Source organism: Saccoglossus kowalevskii, chromosome 6 (assembly GCF_978046115.1).
Source record: "Saccoglossus kowalevskii chromosome 6, keSacKowa6.1, whole genome shotgun sequence".
In the NCBI taxonomy this organism is placed as follows: domain Eukaryota; kingdom Metazoa; phylum Hemichordata; class Enteropneusta; family Harrimaniidae; genus Saccoglossus; species Saccoglossus kowalevskii.
Genome location: NC_140646.1, coordinates 33,682,624 through 33,706,102, shown reverse-complemented (window position 1 = coordinate 33,706,102; position 23,479 = coordinate 33,682,624). Strand labels below are relative to the sequence as shown.

The 23,479-nt window shown below is 34.6% G+C and overlaps 1 protein-coding gene across 6 annotated transcripts in view; it reads right to left on the bottom strand.

Moving 5' to 3' along the window:
• Positions 1 to 157: 157 nt before the first annotated feature.
• LOC100376985 (uncharacterized) overlaps positions 158 to 23,479 on the bottom strand; it is a 109,877-nt gene continuing 86,555 nt past the window's right edge. For 4 of the 6 annotated variants that reach the window (XM_085500421.1, XM_085500423.1, XM_085500420.1 and 1 more), the window contains 4 exons: positions 10,728 to 10,888; positions 7,177 to 7,326; positions 6,380 to 6,621; positions 158 to 2,808 (listed from right to left, as the gene is read on the bottom strand). In XM_085500421.1, the coding sequence (XP_085356547.1) occupies positions 2,761 to 2,808; positions 6,380 to 6,621; positions 7,177 to 7,326; positions 10,728 to 10,888 (601 nt within the window). In that variant the 3' untranslated portion in view covers positions 158 to 2,760. Of the gene's footprint in view, positions 2,809 to 6,379; positions 6,622 to 7,176; positions 7,327 to 10,727; positions 10,928 to 12,933; positions 13,021 to 23,479 lie in introns of all 6 variants that reach the window. The other 2 variants (XM_085500418.1, XM_085500417.1) reach the window with 2 other exon arrangements.

The following is a 23,479-nucleotide window of genomic DNA, read 5'->3' as shown; positions in this document are numbered from 1 at the left end:
GTACCAACCTACTTGCAACATTTTGATGCTTTCAACTAAAAATTATTTGAGCACATGGGAGGGTTTCGTTCATTATGACCTTATCCATAAAAGGAATGGCAGCATAAAGTCTAAATGAATGTCACAGACTAGTGAGTGAATCCTCACAACCCTCTAGTAGTTTCATAGTCAAATTTATTTAGAGAATAACAGTTTTATGACATGAGACTTAAAGCTGCTTTGTAACAATATAATTCCCTTCAAAAAATACAGACACCAAATGTGAATACTTTTAATAGAACTGTTTATATTTAAAATTGCTATAAAATGCCTCAACCAATCAGAACTTGGCATTCACACACCTGGTACAAATTGGCCAATCAGATCTTTCCATTTAAGTGCACAAAGCCTAAGTAGATAAAGTTTGTTGAGAATACAGACTAAGTCACCATATAAAAAAATTCTCTTTCCCCATTAGGCCAAATCCCTGTTGGCTGAAACTAACTAACTATAATAGAGATCCCTTCCAAAGGCAAATATCAAATAATCCACAACCCCCCCCCAAAAAAGTCAGTACCATTTCTCGTCAGCCAAATTAGTTACATCAAATGCACAAATCATTAGTGTCATGGTAATTTATCATGCGAGTAAAACCATGATACTGGTAACAAGTGTTAAACATTGCATTTTATGTTCAGATACCATTGTTTGACAAAAAAGAAATACTCTTGTCTAAATGAGTGAAAATTCACTGGGAATTTTAATAGACAATTTGCAAGTTTCTGGTGTGATGTCAGAAAATTGTGTAGGTTTGTTTGATACCCACATTTGCACCAAATGATAATATTCATAATTTCGAGATACTTCGATTCAAACATTTACATTGCATGTGCCAATTTAGGAGGGCTACTGTAGCGAGTACAATAGACTAGATTTGATGACCTACTCAAACAAAAATACTACACATCACTGAAACCTATCCTGACTTGTGTCATAACATTGTGATAGATGTTGAAAAAACTAATTACACTTCAATGGGAGGTAAAACAAAAATAGAAAATATCCATAAATTTTCTGTCATAAAATTGTGCATCCAGTGATTTGATGTTATTGTCAACAGTTTAATTTTCACTGTTTTGATAATTTGAGGGTGCTATCTTAGTTCCCCTAACTCACGAAATGTGAAATTAAGAGTTTTTGGCATTTATGAGTTTTTGAAAGAAAAAAAAATGTGTTTTTTAAACATGAAACTAATATGCACACAAGATAAGCTTAGAACACACATGCATAATATTGATCAGTTAACACAATAAACTGACTTCTTCGATAAAATGAAGAAAATCAACTTCACAATTCTGACAATATAAACCTGTTTTCAAAATAAGTTTTGATTCTTAGAATATTTATAACAAAGATATCATGCATAATTTGTATCTACGTACATACATATACAATTCTCTAAATAACGATCCTCTCCCAAAAAATTTTGAAAAAAAAAAAGCATACAATCACAAAAATATACATTCTGGGATGACATTCTAAAACTGATATAAAGTCACTTCCATAGTATTTGAATTTGACCAAATGCAAGGTATTAGAAAACATGTCAAACAAGTGAACACATTCATAAATCAAGCTGCCTTACCCTATATGAATAATAAACATGAACCAATTTTGTATGTGTGAAGTACTGTACACTGATTGTGGATCATATCATTTTAAATCTGAAGGGGTGTGCAAATGCACAACAGATTGTCCATGAAATTGATTATTCAAGTAAACAAAGACATTATTTGATGAATTTGGAAATTGTTGGTCCATTTTATAAATTTGTCTTCATCTGATTCAATATAATGTGAAAACTGTCAGAAATTTGAGAATCTGTTGCACAGCTCATCCTGCAGTGTAATTTTAAGGCACTAATTCACACGACACTTGACACTAATACACACACTATATAAAGTATCCGATAATACCTACCACATACCGAATACTGTAAAAAGATATGATATGCCAGACACCTAGAAGTGTAATCTTCAGTCTCCATTCAAAATATGTAAAATTGTAATTTGCATGAAAACAAGAGTAAGCTTTAAATAAATTCAAGTCACATTGAGGGCGCTCTACAATATTTCAAGTTATATCAACTTTTGAAAGATAACTTTGCAAAACGCTATACATAAATCGTCGTACGAAGAGAATTATGATGGTAGAAAGGAATGCAGGTATTATGTAATCTTTGAACTATTGAACCCTGAAAGCTGCAATTTGGCAAAAACATAATTCTCTCGCTACAGGCAATTATTTACAAATCAAATTCAATGGTGGGACACACCTTTGTTTTTGTATGTTTGATCAAAACAGTACGGGGAAGAATCTGAACTATCAACCAGTACCAGGAAGAATCTGACATTTATCAAATGCAGCAAATACCATCAGCAAAGATAAAATTGATTATTGGCCATTAAGTTTGAATAGCCAATCATGGCTGATGTAACTAGACATAGGCCTTCTATAATGATATGTGTTTTAATACTGGTATTTGGTCAATTAAAAGTAATTTTTATAAATCCCTTTCTACCATCACAATTCCATAAACACGCACAGAAAAAATCTTTCATTCTGTACAATTCTTTTGCTACGTACACACAGCACACAAATAATGCTGAAAACATGTGGAATCTTTCAAATGAGATATTGTGATTTTTATAAACAACACCAAATCAAAGCCAAGGTTTATTCAAGGTCATGTGTCTTGCAAGTGTTTTGTGATTGGTCAATTCAGTTTTCCATTTCTCCATCATCAGCCAATAAGACATCATCAGCATCCTGTAAAACAGAGAGAGAATTTGTGTCATGTCAAAAACACGAATCAAACAGGTCTTGGAGGCCTACTTTTAAACTTTTCACTACCAGACTATCTCCCTCAAATTTGTCTGCACTTTTTTCTTATATTCTTCAATATTCTTCAATATTTCTAGTTTTGGAGCCAATAGTCAAAATCTGAGTCAATTTTCAGTTTTTGCTTAAAAAATTTGCCTATTTTTGTCCCAATCTTCTGAAGAAAATTGCAGACTATAAACAAGACTTTTAAGAAGGAACTGGTGGTGAAAAGGTTAAATACTTGACGATATAGTTTTATTGCTTATTGGATAATGACTATTTCAACAAAAAGAAGATAAATATGCTAAGACACATTTCCATGACCTGTGTTCCAACATTTGTGAGGTATACAAGTTGCTTCCACTCACAATATGGTGTGTCATGTGGTTGTATTTTACTGATCAAAAGTACAAACTGTATACAAGTTGCTTCCACTCACAATATGGTGTGTCATGTGGTTGTATTTTACTGATCAAAAGTACAAACTGTATACAAGTTGCTTCCACTCACAATATGGTGTGTCATGTGGTTGTATTTTACTGATCAAAAGTACAAACAATTTGGAAAATACAAATATTAATATCCTTATGCATTAAACTGCAATACACTATGTTATAATATAAAAACATAAGAATACTGTTATAGATATAAGAACACAGAAAAACTATCTAAGCCTTGCCTGTATAAGAAATTCAGATTTGTGAAGTGAGCTATGTTTTACACATGTGAATTAAAAACAGATTTTGAGAAGTTTGGCCATTATTTGCGTTTGTTGTTAACAAACAATAAACAAACAAGAACAATACTTATGATAAACCCAAATTCCAGGCATTTACCTTGTAATGATGGAATACCGAATTCAATGTACACAAATAAGCTATGACCTATGCTAGCACAAACACATGCTACATGAGTTTCGAATCAACAATTTGAATAAGACCAGATGAGTGCATCATGTACTAGTCAAATTATGATGGGGGGGGGGGGGTTCATACAACAGCCTAACTATATCTAACAGATCTTGGAAAGTAACAGTTCAACACCACATATTCCATAATGAGCAATGGCTATATATTATATGTGGATAGATTTCAAGTATCATTGTACCGTAAAAATATTTGAGGCCGCACCCCTAACTTGAGACATTGTTTCATGTTGAAATTAACAAGTTTTGATCCCAGGAAAAAACCTGCAATATAAGCCGCACCCCAAACTTTCACGAACCAAACAGCCAACACATATTTCAGAAAAAGATATACCATTTAATTTTAAATTAAGGCATAATTTTTCGAACATTTCAATGATTCCTGACGCTCAGATTAGAATCTAATTTAGGTTTTCCGTAGTCATCAATGCTTATTCCAGAGTACAGGTTTTTTGTGGGTGGCATGAATGGGTAAACTGCGCGTTTCGACAATGAGCTGTTATTATCGTCAAAAGTGTTAAATTCTTCTTCAATGCTCAGCTTATCTTTCGAAAACAACTAATTTCTTGATTAAAAAAAAAAATCATGCCGTTTTCCCATCAAAATCAAAGCCAAACGATCGCACTACAACAACGGTAAATCTCTTCCGGGTTTCGTTTACCACGAAGTCGCTGAACCACATTAACATATTTAAATGAGCTATGGTAATTTAATCACGTTGGCACCATCCAGCGTTTCAAGTCACTAAAGATGTTTGAACGAACATGGCAGATATCGTATCGGATCGAGTGTTTATGTGACCGAAATCATTCGCTTGCGGTGAAACCGAGTTGAATTTTCACAACAATTCAACGAATTTCGTTTTCTGTACGTTATTGTAATCACTACTGAGTAATAATCAGCAATTGTAACACTTCGAAAAAAAGTAAGTTATTCACTTGTGTGAAACGCACCATAACTGTCACCGTGATCATTTGCTACTAAGAATGCATTCGTTTTTGTTTTTACTTCTTTTGGAATATACTTTTGAAAAAAATTCCCACTGTTACCGAAGTGAATGCTCTAATTAAAGCCGCACCAAGACTTCATGCATCTGAATTCGTCCATTGAAAAATTTAATTTTAATTAAAGCCGCGGCCTGAATTAGGAATTTTACAGTAATCATGACAAACTATATCATCCCTGTCCTTTCATTACAAGCAAGGCAAAAACTCATAATTACCGTTAAAATCCTAATATAAACCGCATACCTAATAGTAACCGCACCCCCGATTTCGGCTTCAGTGTTAAAGAGTTCTCAACAAAAATTGAAAACTTGAAAAGTACCTATTACTAACCACACCCCTAATTAACAAGACCGTGACTGACTTTGTTTCAACCAGCTGGTACATTTTTCCTAATCCTATTCATTTGTTTCGACAACATGCCTAAAAATATTCACACCTCTTTATTGTTCAGTAGTGTTAGGATGTCAAACACGCAGTGAAACTGCTTTTGTTCTTGCGACAACTTTTGTCAATACTCCTTATGAATACGTCCGTGTGTCGCAAGTTTTCGACAATGAGCTGGTATCACCGAAAAACTGTTTAATTCTTTTTCAATGCTCAGTTTATCTTTCGAAAACAACTAATTTCTTGATTTAAAAAAAAAGTCATGTCGTTTTCTCATGGAAATCAAAGTCAAAAGATTGCACTACATTATCGGTAAATCGCTTCCGTGTTTCGTTCACCATGAAGTCGGTGACCTGTCATTAACATATTTAAATGAACTAAGGTAATTTGAACACGTGGGCACCATCCAGCATTTTGATTGGTTAATTAGTGACTTGACCCATCCGGTCAAGTAACGTCTCCTGTGCATTCAAACTACATGACGGATGTCGTTTCGCATCGATCGTTTACATGTGATCGAAATAATTTGCTTACGGTGAAACTAAGTTGAATTTTACTTGCATTTGATAACTATTCAACGAATTTATTTTTTGTGCGTTATTATAATCATATTATAATCAACAATTTCAACACTTTGAAAACAAGTAAGTTATTCACTTGTGAGCCGAAGCATGGCCGGATTGCGTTACCATACCCACGGTACCGTACTTTTTTAGTGCCTTACCATGATCATTTTCTACTAAGCAATGCATTAATGTTTGTTTTTAATTGAAACTCCTGTCAGAATATACTTTGCGTTACGAAGAAAATAAAAAAAATACACATTACATTAAATATACTGAGTATTTTTTTTTCATGTGAACAGTTTTTTTGTGATGTGACGCTTATCACTCTTCCCTGACATCTAAAATGGAGTTACGCTTATATTCAAAAGATTGTACGGTGTATTGTTTGTTTTGTGCAAGTGATGTGGGAAAAAAATGACCACGGCCATTTAGTGATTGCAATATGTATGTAATAGAAACCGCACCCCGAACTTGAGCTGTTGATCCCAATTTTTTATTTGATACATTGTACTATAAATCGCGATTTATAATAAGATTTGAACGGTACTATTTTTTCTGTATTACAGGCTCTGATGATTGTTTCCGCTTGTAGAAAATAGAAATAGCTGTCGAGCAAACAAACATCACCCACATACCTGTGAATTTTGTCCGTTTTGTTTTTCTTCTTGGGTTTCATTCTCAGCAGTTTTATTGTTATCTCCTTGGTTACTCTCTGCATCATTCTGCTTCTCTTTTTGATCTTTAGAATCTTGTACCGATGGGTTTTCTACGTATATTTGTAAGTCATGTTTGTTCTGTACATGAGACATCAATATCCAACAAGAAGAGAAACACTCTTTGCAAGTATTACACACCCATGCGGTTGGCTCAGGGTTGCCTGCGTCAAAAAAAAAATACAGTATTATAATTTAATGTTTTTTTGATGTACATGGTTTAAAGCGAGAGGATCGTCACCTGCGCACGTGCGGAAATTGAGTCCTATTGAGTCCTAAGTGACGATAACACACACTATAAACGCAAAGGCTCATGGGTAGATGCTTGTTTGTAAACAATGACACGCTAAGGTCATCTAACGCATGCGACGACTCCCTCGCTTTAAAACTATTGATGTTAGTTTGTGACTTTTCAAACTGAGCAGCTACAGTAATCCGCTTAATTTTTTGCCACTACGAATTTTCACTATTTGATGGCATTATAACATTTACAAAACTCCCACAAATAAATTTTCAATGGCTCTCAGAAATTTGTCTACTATGAAACTAATGCAGTTAACAATATTTGGTAACCAGCAATATGAAATATACAAACATCCCCCAGATTTCTTGTGTTGTTTCCCAACTGATATTTCACCAGAAATCGTAACTTTGGTGATGCTACTGAGATTCTAGTGTGTGAAACAAGAGATAACATAAAAGCAGAGGAGCCTCCTTACCTGAGTCATTTTGCTCTGCTTCTTTAGAAGCAAAACAACGACATGCAGCTTTCAATTGGCAGCCTTGATTTTTATGTTCTTGTAAATCCAACAATTCAACAAACTGATCTTTACAACTCCCACATATCAAAATATCAGGTCCTGGGTTACCTGAAATAGATTATAACAAAAATATATCAATACAAAATATTCTAAATTTTGTATTCCTACACACAATCTCACACTTCCCGTACCTAATATCACATACCCCATAAAGCAATCACATATTTCTACACATAATCTCACATTTCCCGTACCTAATATCACATACCCCATAAAGCAATCACACATTTCTACACATAATCTCACATTTCCCATACCTAATATCACATACTCCATAAAGCAATCACATATTTCTACACATAATCTCACATTTCCCATACCTAATATCACATACCCCATAAAGCAATCACATATTTCTACACATAATCTCACATTTCCCATACCTAATATCACATACTCCATAAAGCAATCACATATTTCTACACATAATCTCACATTTCCCATACCTAATATCACATACCCCCATAAAGCAATCACATATTTCTACACATAATCTCACATTTCCCATACCTAATATCACATACTCCATAAAGCAATCACACATGTCTACACATAATCTCACATTTCCCATACCTAATATCACATACTCCATAAAGCAATCACATATTTCTACACATAATCTCACATTTCCCATACCTAATATCACATGCCCCCATAAAGCAATCACACATTTCTACACATAATCTCACATTTCCCATACCTAATATCACATGCCCCCATAAAGCAATCACATATTTCTACACACAATCTCACATTTCCCATACCTAATATCACATGCCCCCATAAAGCAATCACACATTTCTACACATAATCTCACATTTCCCATACCTAATATCACATACTCCATAAAGCAATCACACATTTCTACACATAATCTCACATTTCCCATACCTAATATCACATACTCCATAAAGCAATCACATATTTCTACACATAATCTCACATTTCCCATACCTAATATCACATACTCCATAAAGCAATCACACATGTCTACACATAATCTCACATTTCCCATACCTAATATCACATACTCCATAAAGCAATCACATATTTCTACACATAATCTCACATTTCCCATACCTAATATCACATGCCCCCATAAAGCAATCACATATTTCTACACACAATCTCACATTTCCCATACCTAATATCACATGCCCCCATAAAGCAATCACACATTTCTACACACAATCTCACATTTCCCATACCTAATATCACATACTCCATAAAGCAATCACATATTTCTACACATAATCTCACATTTCCCATACCTAATATCACATGCCCCCATAAAGCAATCACACATTTCTACACATAATCTCACATTTCCCATACCTAATATCACATACCCCATAAAGCAATCACATATTTCTACACACAATCTCACATTTCCCATACCTAATATCACATGCCCCCATAAAGCAATCACATATTTCTACACATAATCTCACATTTCCCATACCTAATATCACATGCCCCCATAAAGCAATCACACATTTCTACACACAATCTCACATTTCCCATACCTAATATCACATACTCCATAAAGCAATCACATATTTCTACACATAATCTCACATTTCCCATACCTAATATCACATACCCCCATAAAGCAATCACATATTTCTACACATAATCTCACATTTCCCATACCTAATATCACATACCCCCATAAAGCAATCACACATGTCTACACATAATCTCACATTTCCCATACCTAATATCACATACTCCATAAAGCAATCACATATTTCTACACATAATCTCACATTTCCCATACCTAATATCACATACCCCCATAAAGCAATCACATATTTCTACACATAATCTCACATTTCCCATACCTAATATCACATACTCCATAAAGCAATCACACATGTCTACACATAATCTCACATTTCCCATACCTAATATCACATACTCCATAAAGCAATCACATATTTCTACACATAATCTCACATTTCCCATACCTAATATCACATGCCCCCATAAAGCAATCACATATTTCTACACACAATCTCACATTTCCCATACCTAATATCACATGCCCCCATAAAGCAATCACACATTTCTACACACAATCTCACATTTCCCATACCTAATATCACATACTCCATAAAGCAATCACATATTTCTACACACAATCTCACATTTCCCATACCTAATATCACATGCCCCCATAAAGCAATCACACATTTCTACACATAATCTCACATTTCCCATACCTAATATCACATACCCCATAAAGCAATCACATATTTCTACACACAATCTCACATTTCCCATACCTAATATCACATGCCCCATAAAGCAATCACATATTTCTACACATAATCTCACATTTCCCATACCTAATATCACATGCCCCCATAAAGCAATCACACATTTCTACACATAATCTCACATTTCCCATACCTAATATCACATACCTCATAAAGCAATCACATATTTCTACACATAATCTCACATTTCCCATACCTAATATCACATGCCCCCATAAAGCAATCACATATTTCTACACACAATCTCACATTTCCCATACCTAATATCACATACCCCATAAAGCAATCACATATTTCTACAAACAATCTCACATTTCCCATACCTAATATCACATACCCCATAAAGCAATCACATTTCTACACACAATCTCACATTTCCCATACCTAATATCACATACTCCATAAAGCAATCACACATGTCTACACATAATCTCACATTTCCCATACCTAATATCACATACTCCATAAAGCAATCACATATTTCTACACACAATCTCACATTTCCCATACCTAATATCACATACCCCATAAAGCAATCACATATTTCTACAAACAATCTCACATTTCCCATACCTAATATCACATACCCCATAAAGCAATCACATTTCTACACACAATCTCACATTTCCCATACCTAATATCACATACCCCCATAAAGCAATCACACATTTCTACACATAATCTCACACTTCCGTACCTAATATCACATACCCCCATAAAGCAATCACATATTTCTACACATAATCTCACATTTCCCGTACCTAATATCACATACCCCATAAAGCAATCACATATTTCTACACATAATCTCACATTTCCCATACCTAATATCACATACCCCCATAAAGCAATCACATATTTCTACACATAATCTCACATTTCCCGTACCTAATATCACATACCCCCATAAAGCAATCACATATTTCTACACACAATCTCACCGACTTGCATATTACATGCTTACCACACACATATGTTCCCACACACATCATACATCCCCACACACATTCCTACACACAACACACATTTCCACACACACAATATCACACGTTCCCACACAAAACATCACATGCTCTCCAACTTCACATGTTCCCACACACAACATCACATGCTCTCACATACAGTTTCACACGTTTCCACACAATATCGCATATTGATGATTTTCACCTGGGTTTGCAGCATTTGGCTCTGGCTTTGAAACTGTTGTTTTTGCTGCACTTGTAGTTTTTCTCACGGCAGTGGCCCTTGTGACAGGAGCTAGCTCACGCCTTGCTCTCTTCGCTGGTGGCATTGACGGCGTAGTCGGGGGTACACGTGGTCCAAATGGTCTGTGGTAAGGATCATAAAGGTCAGGGTTATCTGTGTAGCTAAGCAAAAGAAATACACACAATGCAAATACATTAACAATACACATATACACTGAAACCACTTAGCATGCCAGCTCAGATATTATATGCTTAATTATACAAGGATCGTTACATCATCCATCGAAACATGCATAGCTGGACCCTTGGTTTATGAACCCTTGAATTTCCATTCATTTAAAAAAAAATCTTGAAACACAACCTAATCGAAAATGGTGAGAAAAAAAGTGTTAATAAAAAAAGTTAACACCTTGCTAATAAATCAATTTCTAAAGGGAAAAGAAATCTGCAAAAAATTTTAAATGTGAAAAAAATTATTGACTGGTTAATAAATATTTTGAAAAAAATGATAAAATGGCTGAACGAATTATATGTTTAATTTCAAAACACTTTTGGCTATGGATGCCTGTTCAAAATGTTTTAAATCAGAACAAGCAATTGAACCCAACACAACAAACTTTATTATTTAATTTAAAATGAAACAATGAAAAGGCAAGTTTTAACAAGAAATGTGGTTTTAATTAAAAAATGTGTGAAGTATGAATGAACCTTTCTGTTTTGAAAAATCTCTTAGGTCATCATGAATGAATAAATAAACATTGCTTTGTTTAAACCAACATTAAAAAATCAGATGAAAGAAAAAAAAAACAGTTGAGAAATAGCGAGTACTGATGTGCAGCTTGTTGATCACAATCACAGACAGAGATCCAACAGATATTTGAGGCAATTTTGTTTTCACCTGAATAAGTCACTGCTCATTGGATCGGTAAAGTGTTTCAAGATAAAAAGAGGCAGACATACTGAAGACAAAGATGTGAAAAGAGTAAAGATGCACAAGATGGGGTAACCAAGGCGACCATCTAGGCTTTCATTCAACAACCCAGCATGTAACACAAGATAAGAGGTAAAAAAAGACAACGCAGTACAGCAGCAGGAAATAATATACAAGCAGGTCATTAACATCATTTCTAGGAACTCTGTACATTCAACTACAACATTAAACTCTGAATATACAACATTAATACAACCATGCCATTAGTAGTCAATACACTGAAAACCACTTTGCATGAAAAAAAATGTTCATTATTCAGGACATTTTGTAGTACTGAACATTTCAATGGTGACTTTGAGTAGTCACAGAAAATTTCACTGGGGTCACAAGGAGTAAAAAATGACTCTCACTGGGTTCCTAGGGAGTCACAGAGAATTTCACTTGCGTCCTAGGGAGTTACAGAAACATCATGAAATTGCACTATGAACACCCTCATGTTATTAGCAATCACTAGAAAATATTTATAATCAAAAGCAGATAAGATAAGGATATACAACTTCAATGGAATTAACAATGAGAGTAATACACCTTGTGCGTGGACAATATGACATAATTTATAAAAAAACAAAATTGTCTGGTGTATACTTTTCATTCAGGTGGATGAAATCAAGATACAGAGGGATTCATTGTCTTATCACTAAAAAATTTTTTTACAATTTCGATATTTCGGGTCATTTTGATAAAATTTGCATTCAAGTTGCACACCTTTATCATTTATATATCTTGATGTATGTTGTTAGTAATATACATACAAAACAGTCACACAATTGACAGTGAGTGAAATCATCACTTGACATAAACATAATACAACAAAAACAACTAACGCAGGCAGGCAGGCAGGCAGGCAAGGAACGACTAGGGTTTAATATCACAGCAACACAAGAAATGTTGGACGACCACTCGTGCACTACTAAAAGGAAACAAATTTAAACTGGAAAAAATGTAATTGATTAAAAAAAGCATGTGACCAACTTTAGAAATTACATCTATAACAAGAAAATAGAAATGAGAAGCTAAAAAAAGGATGCAAAATTATGTTACAGTTTGTGAAAAAAGCTGATTTCTAGATAATCATAAAAAAGTATGAAATTGCCAGCATGAGATGTGACCGAGATAGAAATCAACAATAAATATTAATAGCACATCTACATATTCAGGAGGAAAACAAGATGGCTACCTTTCAAAAAACCCATCTCTATGGTAATCGTAGAGTTCAAGAGGTGTCAGTGCGAGTGGATCATAAATTCTCTCAAACAAACCATTCCTGTGATAGACAAGGTGAGGTATGCATGGAAAGCAAGCATAACAGCGAGGCGTGTTAGTGATATGACAGAAAACTATGGCACCTTAACTCCAGTTATCACCAAGAGTGTGATCGAGTGCACCATAATGGAGTGTCGCGCAATACAATAGCAATATGAAAATAACAGGCCTTATGCACAACCCAAAACAGATCACTCTTCCTGTATTTCTTGGAGTATAATTTTCCCTGTAAATCAGAATTTGTCAATTATATTTTTAACAAATTCAAGCGGTTGTCATTGAAGTTCAAAAACAATTGACGAATAGTATTGGAAATTATTGGCATATAACAATACCCCCAAAAGTACCAGGATGTGTGACCTTTAGGGGTCATGCATACATATTTAAGGAATAATGCACGATAAAGAACAATTTGTTGTAGAGAATAAGGGGTTTTCCATTTTTAAGCTAAATTTGCTATGGGTCAAGGGCAAGTTAGCATGACTGGATAGCGTAAAAGAATTAGAGAAAATGTGAATAAAACAACTGTTGTAGATGTGAGTTGAAGGAGACAATAATTGGGCACATGTACATGAATTAAACAGCAAAGAAACTCGAATTGTCTAACAATAGCATACTGCCCTCTAGAGTCAGAAAATCATTATGAAAGGCAGTACTGTAGTCTAACATTGAAAGTATAGCACTAAATGAGATTTTATGAATACAACAAATTTTAATGTCATCCAAGCTGATAGCAATTAGTGAAAAAGATTATTTTACTTGACTGAAAGGACAAGAGACCTGGGGCAATAAACATTAAAACTAAAAGGCAACATATTCTGAGTTTGCAGATCATGTAAAAGACTAAATTCCATGGTAACCTTTTTCATCTTGAATGACTCGGAATTATTTTACTCTTCCGCATAGAACTCATAAACAACAGATTCAGAATCTGTCAGCGCAAAATCATTTTTTAAGAAAAGCTTGTTCTGTGAACGTTTTATATTAAAGATTGTATATTCAACATAGATAGACAAGCCCACAAATCTTTGTTGGCAGTATTAACCTTCGAGTTTCGACTATAACAATTCTTGCCGAGTTTCTATGGTTACACCATTAAAAGTAGATTAGCTAGAACAGTAAAAATGGGTACAAAGAGACATCCAGTCATTCAATACAACAGATAGAGCGATTAGGCTTCCTTTTTGCAGTGATTTTATGTATACGATAGAGGTGGTAATCTCAAGTTGATAATCCAATTTTAGATTATGTCTTGTTCGATCAGTGATTAGGAAGGTTTTTACTAAATTTTTGCTTCTGATTTCAATGCGAAATTTTGTCATCATTCATCTCCTTGTTCCATAAAAAGCGTGGATAAAGTTTTGTGCAACATCCTGCCAAATGTCATCATTGGTTTAGTATTAAACCCTTTGAATGCAAATTAAATCATGAATAAAATTATGACAATTTAAGGAACAATTTGTGAACAGATATTTGAAAAATAAAAATAAATATGTTTTAATGAAATTTAAAATTTGGGTGTACCGTGTAGACAGAATCATCTTTTATGATTTTGGCCTTTGTGCAAAGGTTTATTTGACCAAAATGATGGTCATGGGTCAATTTAAGCAGATAGTCTTCATATAAAAATCACCACTGTAGGTATAGCTCTGTAACACTTTAACACTGTTACACTACACAAATATGCAAACTTGCTTACAGTCTCATCTATTTTTGAGATACATTCTTTTGCCATCTATACACTCCCATATTTTATTGAAAAAAAAAAAAAAAATTAAACAAGAGACTGTATGCAAGTATACATCACCCTGGATACTCGCAATTAATATTACCGGGTATATGCCAATTTTTTGAAATGATTTCACAATGTTAGATTTCATATCAATAATAATATACAATTTTTTCATGTATGGAGCAAAATTTTGAGATATGAATAAATAATCCCATCATAGAAACCAGTGTAAAAATTATAATATCTCATTTTCCATGATATTTTGGATGCTTGTAACTCAAAATATCATTCGATAACCCAATTGTTTTTCCCATTTTTGATATTCTGATGGTGTGATCGAACCTCCCTAAAAGCAATTGCATGCAGTAAGCATTATAACTCAAAATTTGAGAATTTACCAAAATTATAATTACATTGTACCATAAATCTTTACCTTTAATGAGTATTTGTTTAAAGAAATCAGTTCAGTTCCTGAGATGACTCAAACATCAGTTTGATTGATTCATCGTAATGGTAAATTCTCTTAGTTGATCACTAAGGAATAGACTTTTAGATTACATTTACAAGTAATTACATCAAATGACAAACAGGCACTGACAATGCTGTCGGTCATGTCTGCCATCTCTGATATTATTTCAAAATACATCTATGTATTGTCTTTGTGCCTAGACACAAATAAATCAATACATGTGTGTGTATACATTGCTGAAATACAAAATGGCCACCAGTCAGCCATCCTTTATCGGATTGTAAACACAAAACAAAATTCAGCTGTGCTCTGTTGTTTTGTCTTCAAGTTGAATCTGATTAGTCAATAAACAAAATAAAATAACTCACTGTTTTCCAACAAAATCAAAGTTGGGGGAAAAAAAATTCAGGAAGTAGATGTTCATTGGAAAACAATACAGGTACATAAATACAATACATGTATAGCAAAACTATGAATGCCTTGTCTGATGTAAGAGCCATTACATTTTTTTTTAAATAATATGGCTGAATTTGAAAACAACTACTGTAGAATACATTATTTTCGCTTGGAATTTATTTTCGCTATTTTCGCTGAATGGATGATTCCGTGAAAATAAAATCCAGCGAATATACTTTTTTTCCTTTATTTCACATTAAATTCATCAAAAATCAGTGAAAATAAGTTCCATACAAAACGCCCAAAAAGCCTTTTCAGCGAAAATTAATTCCAGCGAAAATAAAGTATTCCACAGTATTGAAACAACAATAACAATGGACAGAATTCTCTCAACTGACAATCAATATGGGCAAGACATACCATACACAAAAATCCAATATAACTACTCAAAGAATTACAGTCACCATATGGGTCTGATATATATAGATATCAAATAACTAGAATTTTTAGTTTGGCAAATGATATTGTAGTTCAATCTGTTTGCAGAGTTGAGTCAACAACATGACATTTAATACTCTCTGGTGTCCATGATTGATCTACCGGTGTATATATATATAAAGAGAGACAGAACAGAAACAAAACAGACATACATGTAATTTGTCTACTGAGCAATTATCTCCACTATTGACTGTCATTCAGTCAGTCAGTGTATTTCAGTTTTCTGTTCAATACCTTTGAAAGGGTTTCACTTTTATGATATGTGCACAATAGGGTACACAACTCTAAACATAGGGTTGTACGAGATCAGCTATAATGTTACTTAGAAATTACTGTGTTTTACATTTAAAACAAGTCATTGTCAATGACACGTCCCCGTTCCGTTCATATTTGAGTGACATATACATTCAAAGCAGATCATGACCGAAATGCACCTGCATATGTACAACACATTGTGCTAAATCTGAACAAAATCCATCCATGCATGACTGAGATCCGGTTCTGGAATTGTGAAAATACGTGATTTTGATGCATTTTCGGCCTTAAAATGGCCATCATTCCGCTATTGTTAAGCAGATCATGAAACAAATGCACATATCTATTTGTGACATGATGTACCATGTATGTGTGAAGTTTGAACTTGATCAATCCAGACATGTCTTGGATACGGATCCAGAACTGAATTCTTTAACAAAATGGCCGCCAGTCGGCCATTTCGAACTTGATCCGAAAAAAAAAGACGTGCATCAAGGTCCTATTATGTTTAATGTATGTACCAAATTTGAACAAAATCCATCCATGCATAACTGAGATACGGGTCCGGAATGGTGAAAATGTGCGATTTCAATGCATTTTCGGCCTTAAAGCGGCCCCCATTTGGCTATCGTTAATGAGATCATGAAACAAATGCACATACATATTTGTGACATGATGTACCTTGTGTGTGTGAAGTTTGAACTTGATCAATTCAGACATGTCTCGGATACGGATCCAGAACTGAATTCTTTAAAACAAAATGGCCGCCAGTCGGCTATTTCGAACTTGATCCGAAAAAAAAAATGACGTGCATCAAGGTCCTATTATGTTTAATGTATGTACCAAATTTGAATGAAATCCGTCCATGCATAACTGAGATCTGGGTCCGGAATGGTGAAAATGTGCGATTTCAATGCATTTTCGGCCTTAAAGCGGCCCCCATTTGGCTATCGTTAATGAGATCATGAAACAAATGCACATACATATTTGTGACATGATGTACCTTGTGTGTGTGAAGTTTGAACTCGATCAATCCAAGCATGTCTCAGATACGGATCCAGAACTGAATTCTTTAAAACAAAATGGCCGCCAGTCGGCCATTTCGAACCCGATCCAAAAAAAAAAATGACGTGCATCAAGGTCCTATTATGTTTAATGTATGTACCAAATTTGAACAAAATCCGTCCATGCATAACTGAGATCCGGGTCCGGAATGGTGAAAATGTGCGATTTTGATGCATTTTCGGCCTTAAAATGGCCGCTATTCGGCTATCGTTAATCGGATCATGAAAAAAATGCATGTGCATATGTCTTATATAATGTGTGATGTATGAGTGAAGTTTGAACTTAATCGGTCCATGCATGTTCGAGATACAGGTGATCACGGACGCACGGACGCACGGACGGACGGACGGACGGACGCACGGACGGACGCACGGACGGACGCACACAGGGCAAAACATAAGTCCCCGTTTTCGGACTGCGTCCGAACGGGGACTAAAAATATTTAAAAAGTGTGTTTCATTGCATAAAAATCTTACTTAGTACAATAGCTTGGTTCGTAAAAAACCTGGTCATTGGATATTGTTATACTTTTCCTTATAATCGTGTCGTTAATGTGGTGTGAACGAGTAAACTATGTTGGCGACCGTGAAAGGTGTTTAAATACTTCCCCCCACACTCAGTTTACCTTTCGAAAGTTGCTAACCACCAGTTTTTAGAGGAAAAAAAACCCGTTTTTTCGACGAAATCAGTGCTAACTGATCAAATTTTAACATCGCGAAAATACACTTCACATTACACTACATTGAAAAAATTACATCGTCAATAATCAGAAAACTTTGACAGTATGACACAGCATTTTGATTAGTTAATGAAAGACTTGACTTGTTAGGTCAAAAGACATTGTTGCAGGTCAAATCGTGCTGAAAAACATCATGGCAGAAAGTGCTTTGCATGGATGGTTTGCGTATGATCGAAGATACTGATGAAGATCTTGTCTTTGACTGTTTTCCCACAGACCCTACCCATGTTTATACCGTAAATTCAGACGATATATGAATCATATTGTAATAAAATTTGTGTACATGTATTTTTATGAATATGCTTGTTTCTTCATTGTAAAAAATTTGTGAAAACTCATTTTGATTATTTTTTTTCAAAAAGGCGTAATATCCCTAAGCCCTGCAAGGTGAAAAAAAGATGCATTTGGATAATTTTTCACGGGTGGCAAGATGGTTACAATTTACAATGTTAAACCAAAAAAATCATCTTTTCTGAGATGGTCGTTGAGTATACGCCCATGCCTTACTTTTCCTGGTTTTACATGTTCAGGCCCCTGGGCTTATGATCATACAGTAATGCAATAATCTCCAGTGTACAAATTATTTGTAAAATTGCATCACAATCCTAAATACTATATGTCAAATGTCCCTGACAGGTCATCTGATTGAGACGATCATCAATAATAATAACACTGGATTTAAGTATTAACACTTGTGTATTCTTATACTATACAGCGACAAACCATCGATTAGCTTCAATGCCTAAGGTTAGTTTGACATGTATTTTTAACATTGTAAATTTGTCCCACCAACGTTTTTATTGCGACGTTATGCACATTTCACAACCATCCAATATTTTGTGGTTTTCCCGGCCTTGATGAATTGGCGAGATCTTGATTCATAAATTTAAAGCTATTTAGAGTAAAAAAACTGAAAAAATGTCCTACTCTCATTCACTTGGTAATTACAAGATACAGGAACTGATACACTACATGCGCAAACATAATTCGTCAATAGAAGATCATATCAGTAAATATTATCAACATCCAATCTCATAAGGATATACACATAATACCAATCGCTGTAAATTTATTGAGTAATTATCTTCAATATGAAACCCCCTTCATAAATGAGATCAATTTTTCTGCATCATCGTGTAAGACACTAGTTCAAGAAACATTAAATCTAAGAGATGATATCAGATAATAGGGCTACACTCATCAATTAAATTTGTTCATGAACAGATAAGACACAAGATAAATATACTGTGAACCGCTACGCAAGAGATAAATTTTGCCGAGTCAGTGTTCATTGTGAAATTTTAATGCAGCAGTGATAATTCTCTGTTGTACCAGCTGTCGTGTATTCACTGGCTTTTATTATAGCCTCATTACACAGTCATATTGTCAAGTCAACAGTTGACATTTGAAAAGTACATAATTATGGATAGTACATGTACTGTTTGTCACTAGCAATTTAAAGGCCCATTATAGTCAATTTTATGAATTTTATTTTTATGAGATTTTAAAGCTACCAGTAAACATTACACTTATAAAAATGGGCATGGCAAACAGACTTTTGACCTACACAAATTTCTAAACTTATTCCATTAGGTGCTCAAACTAGGTTTTGAACTATGAATTAATTTTACCTCGATAGTTGTATGAATTTTGACCAATATTTAATTCAAAATGGCTACCCGAGTAGTTTTTGGCAATTTGGAAACGAGCTCAAATCCCATCGCCTTTGTATTTTCACATTATTTGATGTAATATTTAACTTGAAAAATTTTCAAAATTTCTCCCAGTAATGTTAGCAGTTTGATTATTGAGTATACAAGAAATAAATTAGAATGCTTTATTTATTTTCTATTTGAAAAGATGCAAGCATATCTTTTATTTTAATATTGGTTGGAGGAGGGAGCACAGAAATATTGACATGATGAGAAAATTAAACAAATATACATTAAATATTAGTACACATCTTTGGTTTGAAACAGTTAAAAGGTTACAAGACTAGGATGATTGACAAAATATTGCAATACATGCAGACTAAAATCCTACAGCGATAACATAATCAAAACGCTACTGGTCAGGGTTACAATTAAGGTGTAAAATTGGGGAGCGAGGAATGCTCCTTGCTGTCAAAGAAGAAAAGAACCAATTAAAATACAAAATTTGATGGATGACAGAACTCTGTGAATGTGTACATGACAAGCAGCATAGATAAGAATGGTAGATGGAGGAGATGGACAATTCTGAGAGGAATGATGAGAAATGATGAGGACGATACAAGATGAGATAGAGTAGTGATGGGACTGTTGAAAATGAAGCACAAGAAAAAGATCTGGTGAAGCATATGGGGATAAGAAAATAATTAATATAGCAGCAAGGAGGTACATGGGGGGTCTAGACTCCAGGTATTTCAACCTTTACTGTATTAAAATGCTATTCTAACAATCCAATGTTTATTGTTCATTCAGAGTGAGCTAGAAGGGGATAAACTCAGAAGATTAATGAGGAAGGGAGTGTCGAGGATTCACGCTCAAAGGTAATTGAAAATTAGTGCTGTCTTGGTTATTGTTATATTCATAAATTCAATGCTTTTGCATACTTAGTATTCACAATTTTTTTGAGAAAGGTATAAGAGATTCTTATTGTACATTTGAATAATCAATGCCATTTGTTGTGTACAGGTCATTTGCTGTGTACATGTACATGTACTTTTTTTAATATGAAGGTTCTATGTAGGAAACTGGAGATGAAAAAAAAAATATTAGTTTACCAACCCACTTTTGTCAGAAAATTCATAAATTATTTGATATTGCATTGGTTTCTATGGTGACAGTATTGCTTGGTGAACAACATTTTTACATATACATTCATTGTCATTGATAAAAATTCAAAGATTACTACAATTTTCGACAAATTCAATTTAGTTTTTAAAGTGATGATAAAAAGTCTTCTCTTTTTCTGTTTCAAACATCTATTAAAGTACGTTTGACCATCATTCAAATTCCAGGGAAGATAGGTCTTCAAGGACAAATAAAGATTCTACACTTATGGTTGTAGGTAACTTCTGAAATAACAAATTAGAATTTTTTAGCTCATATTTTTTTTTGCACTTTTACACTTATTTTGTTTAGTAAATCAAGAATTTAATTTTTCAAAATTCCATAACTACATGCATGATGTGCCACATCAAACAAGCCGAGGGGCACACTGTTTATATAGGACTTGTATCAAACACAGCCAGATTCAATGAACCCTGCCCTTAAACATAGGATCTTGTAAGATTCATATTTTTATTTGGCATTTAAAACCCCAATACGTTCAGTACTTAATCATATTATATTGCCATATATTTCTCCCATTATTGGCTTAAACCAACCATATAATGGAGTTTTACAGGCAATGCCGATAGCTTATAATCAAAGAAATGATATGCCTATTGGATCCAACATTGGTGAACATATTTTCTGACATAAAATTATTCCCCATGACTGGCTATTTGAAAGTCTCAATAATAACTGACTTAACGATGTTATGAAGAATCAATGTTGTTTGTTTCCATAGAAATATAAAACGTGAGATGTCAGCCACTTTGAATCCCACATTACATATGAAATCCAGAGAAAATATTATTTTAATTTAATATTTAGTAGAGGAACCTTAATTGGAAACCACCTAAACAGTTCACTAGTGAAAGAAGATTTGTTTCCAAAATGGCGTATGTTGAAACCACACTTAAAGGGCAGTGATTGTCGCAGCACATACTGGTTGGTGTTTGAAAGTCCATTGTTTTACATACAAAATTTTCTGAGCACCACCACTTAACATGTATCTGCATACTGTACACTTTAATTACTATGGTACAACTAGTAAAAAAACTGACAGTGATCAAGACTAAATTGATTGTGAATCATGTCAGCTGAATAAGTCTTTATCGACTGCTTTGTTCAAGAGACAAGAGACTGAGAAACAGCAAACAAGAACAGAGATGTACTGCAGGTACATTGTACCTCTATTTATATCAAAAATGCTAGTTTTATCAAACATGTCAAGAAGAATTCTAATTTTCACACATTCTAGTGCACAGACTGCACAATGTGACAGTGACCAGGTTAATACCATGTGTGCAAGGCTACAGTGGCCAGATTGCCATGTGTGCAAGGCTACTGTGGCCAGGTTGCCATGTGTGCAAGGCTACAGTGGTCAGATTGCAAAGTGTTCAAGGCTACAGTGGCCAGATTGCCATGTGTGCAAGGCTACAGTGGTCAGATTGCCATGTGTGCAAGGCTACAGTTGCCAGATTGCCATGTGTGCAAGGCTACAGTGGTCAGATTGCCATGTGTGCAAGGCTACAGTTGCCAGGTTGCCATGTGTGCAAGGCTACATACAGTGGCCAGGTTGCCATGTGTGCAAGGCTACAGTGGCCAGGTTGCCATGTGTGCAAGGCTACAGTGGCCAGATTGCCATGTGTGCAAGGCTACAGTGGCCAGGTTGCCATGTGTGCAAGGCTACAGTGGCCAGATTGCCATGTGTGCAAGGCTACAGTGGCCAGGTTGCCATGTGTGCAAGGCTACAGTGACCAGGTTGCCATGTGTGCAAGGTTACAGTGGCCAGGTTGCCATGTGTGCAAGGCTACAGTGGCCTGGTTGCCATGTGTGCAAGGCTACAGTGGCCTGGTTGCCATGTGTGCAAGGCTACAGTGGCCAGATTGCCATGTGTGCAAGGCTACAGTGGCCAGATTGCCATGTGTGCAAGGCTACAGTTGCCAGGTTGCCATGTGTGCAAGGCTACAGTCTAGGGTATAATTTGTATGCAAAATAAAGACAATAATTGAATAGCAATAGACAGCAACTTTGAAACTCAATTTTATTTGTACAATTGGATAGCAAGCGTTTCACAGCCACTTTAATTGATTGAGCATGGAACAATTTATGATTAAATTTCTATTGTTCATTTCCTCCTATCAGTCATTTCTCACTTTAATAAAAAATTCCTTTCATGTCATGCTCTTGACAGACTTCATTTCATTTTTTCAATTAATTAATATTTGTAACAAGCTTGTGTTCCACATATATCAGACACTTCGAGTGCTCTTTTGAGTAAAATTACATTTAATTAGGAAAATAACCGACTCTCAGAACAAGGAATTTATGAGACTCAGATTTAGTTTCCAAAACAGCCCCATCTCTGTCTCAATTCTGGATGCATTAACTTTTTTAAGGTAAACATTTTTTTTTACATCAAGTGAAATAAAAAATATGCCATTCTAAATTTAGTACTAATACTATGAACAGTTTCACCATCTTGACCTCAGT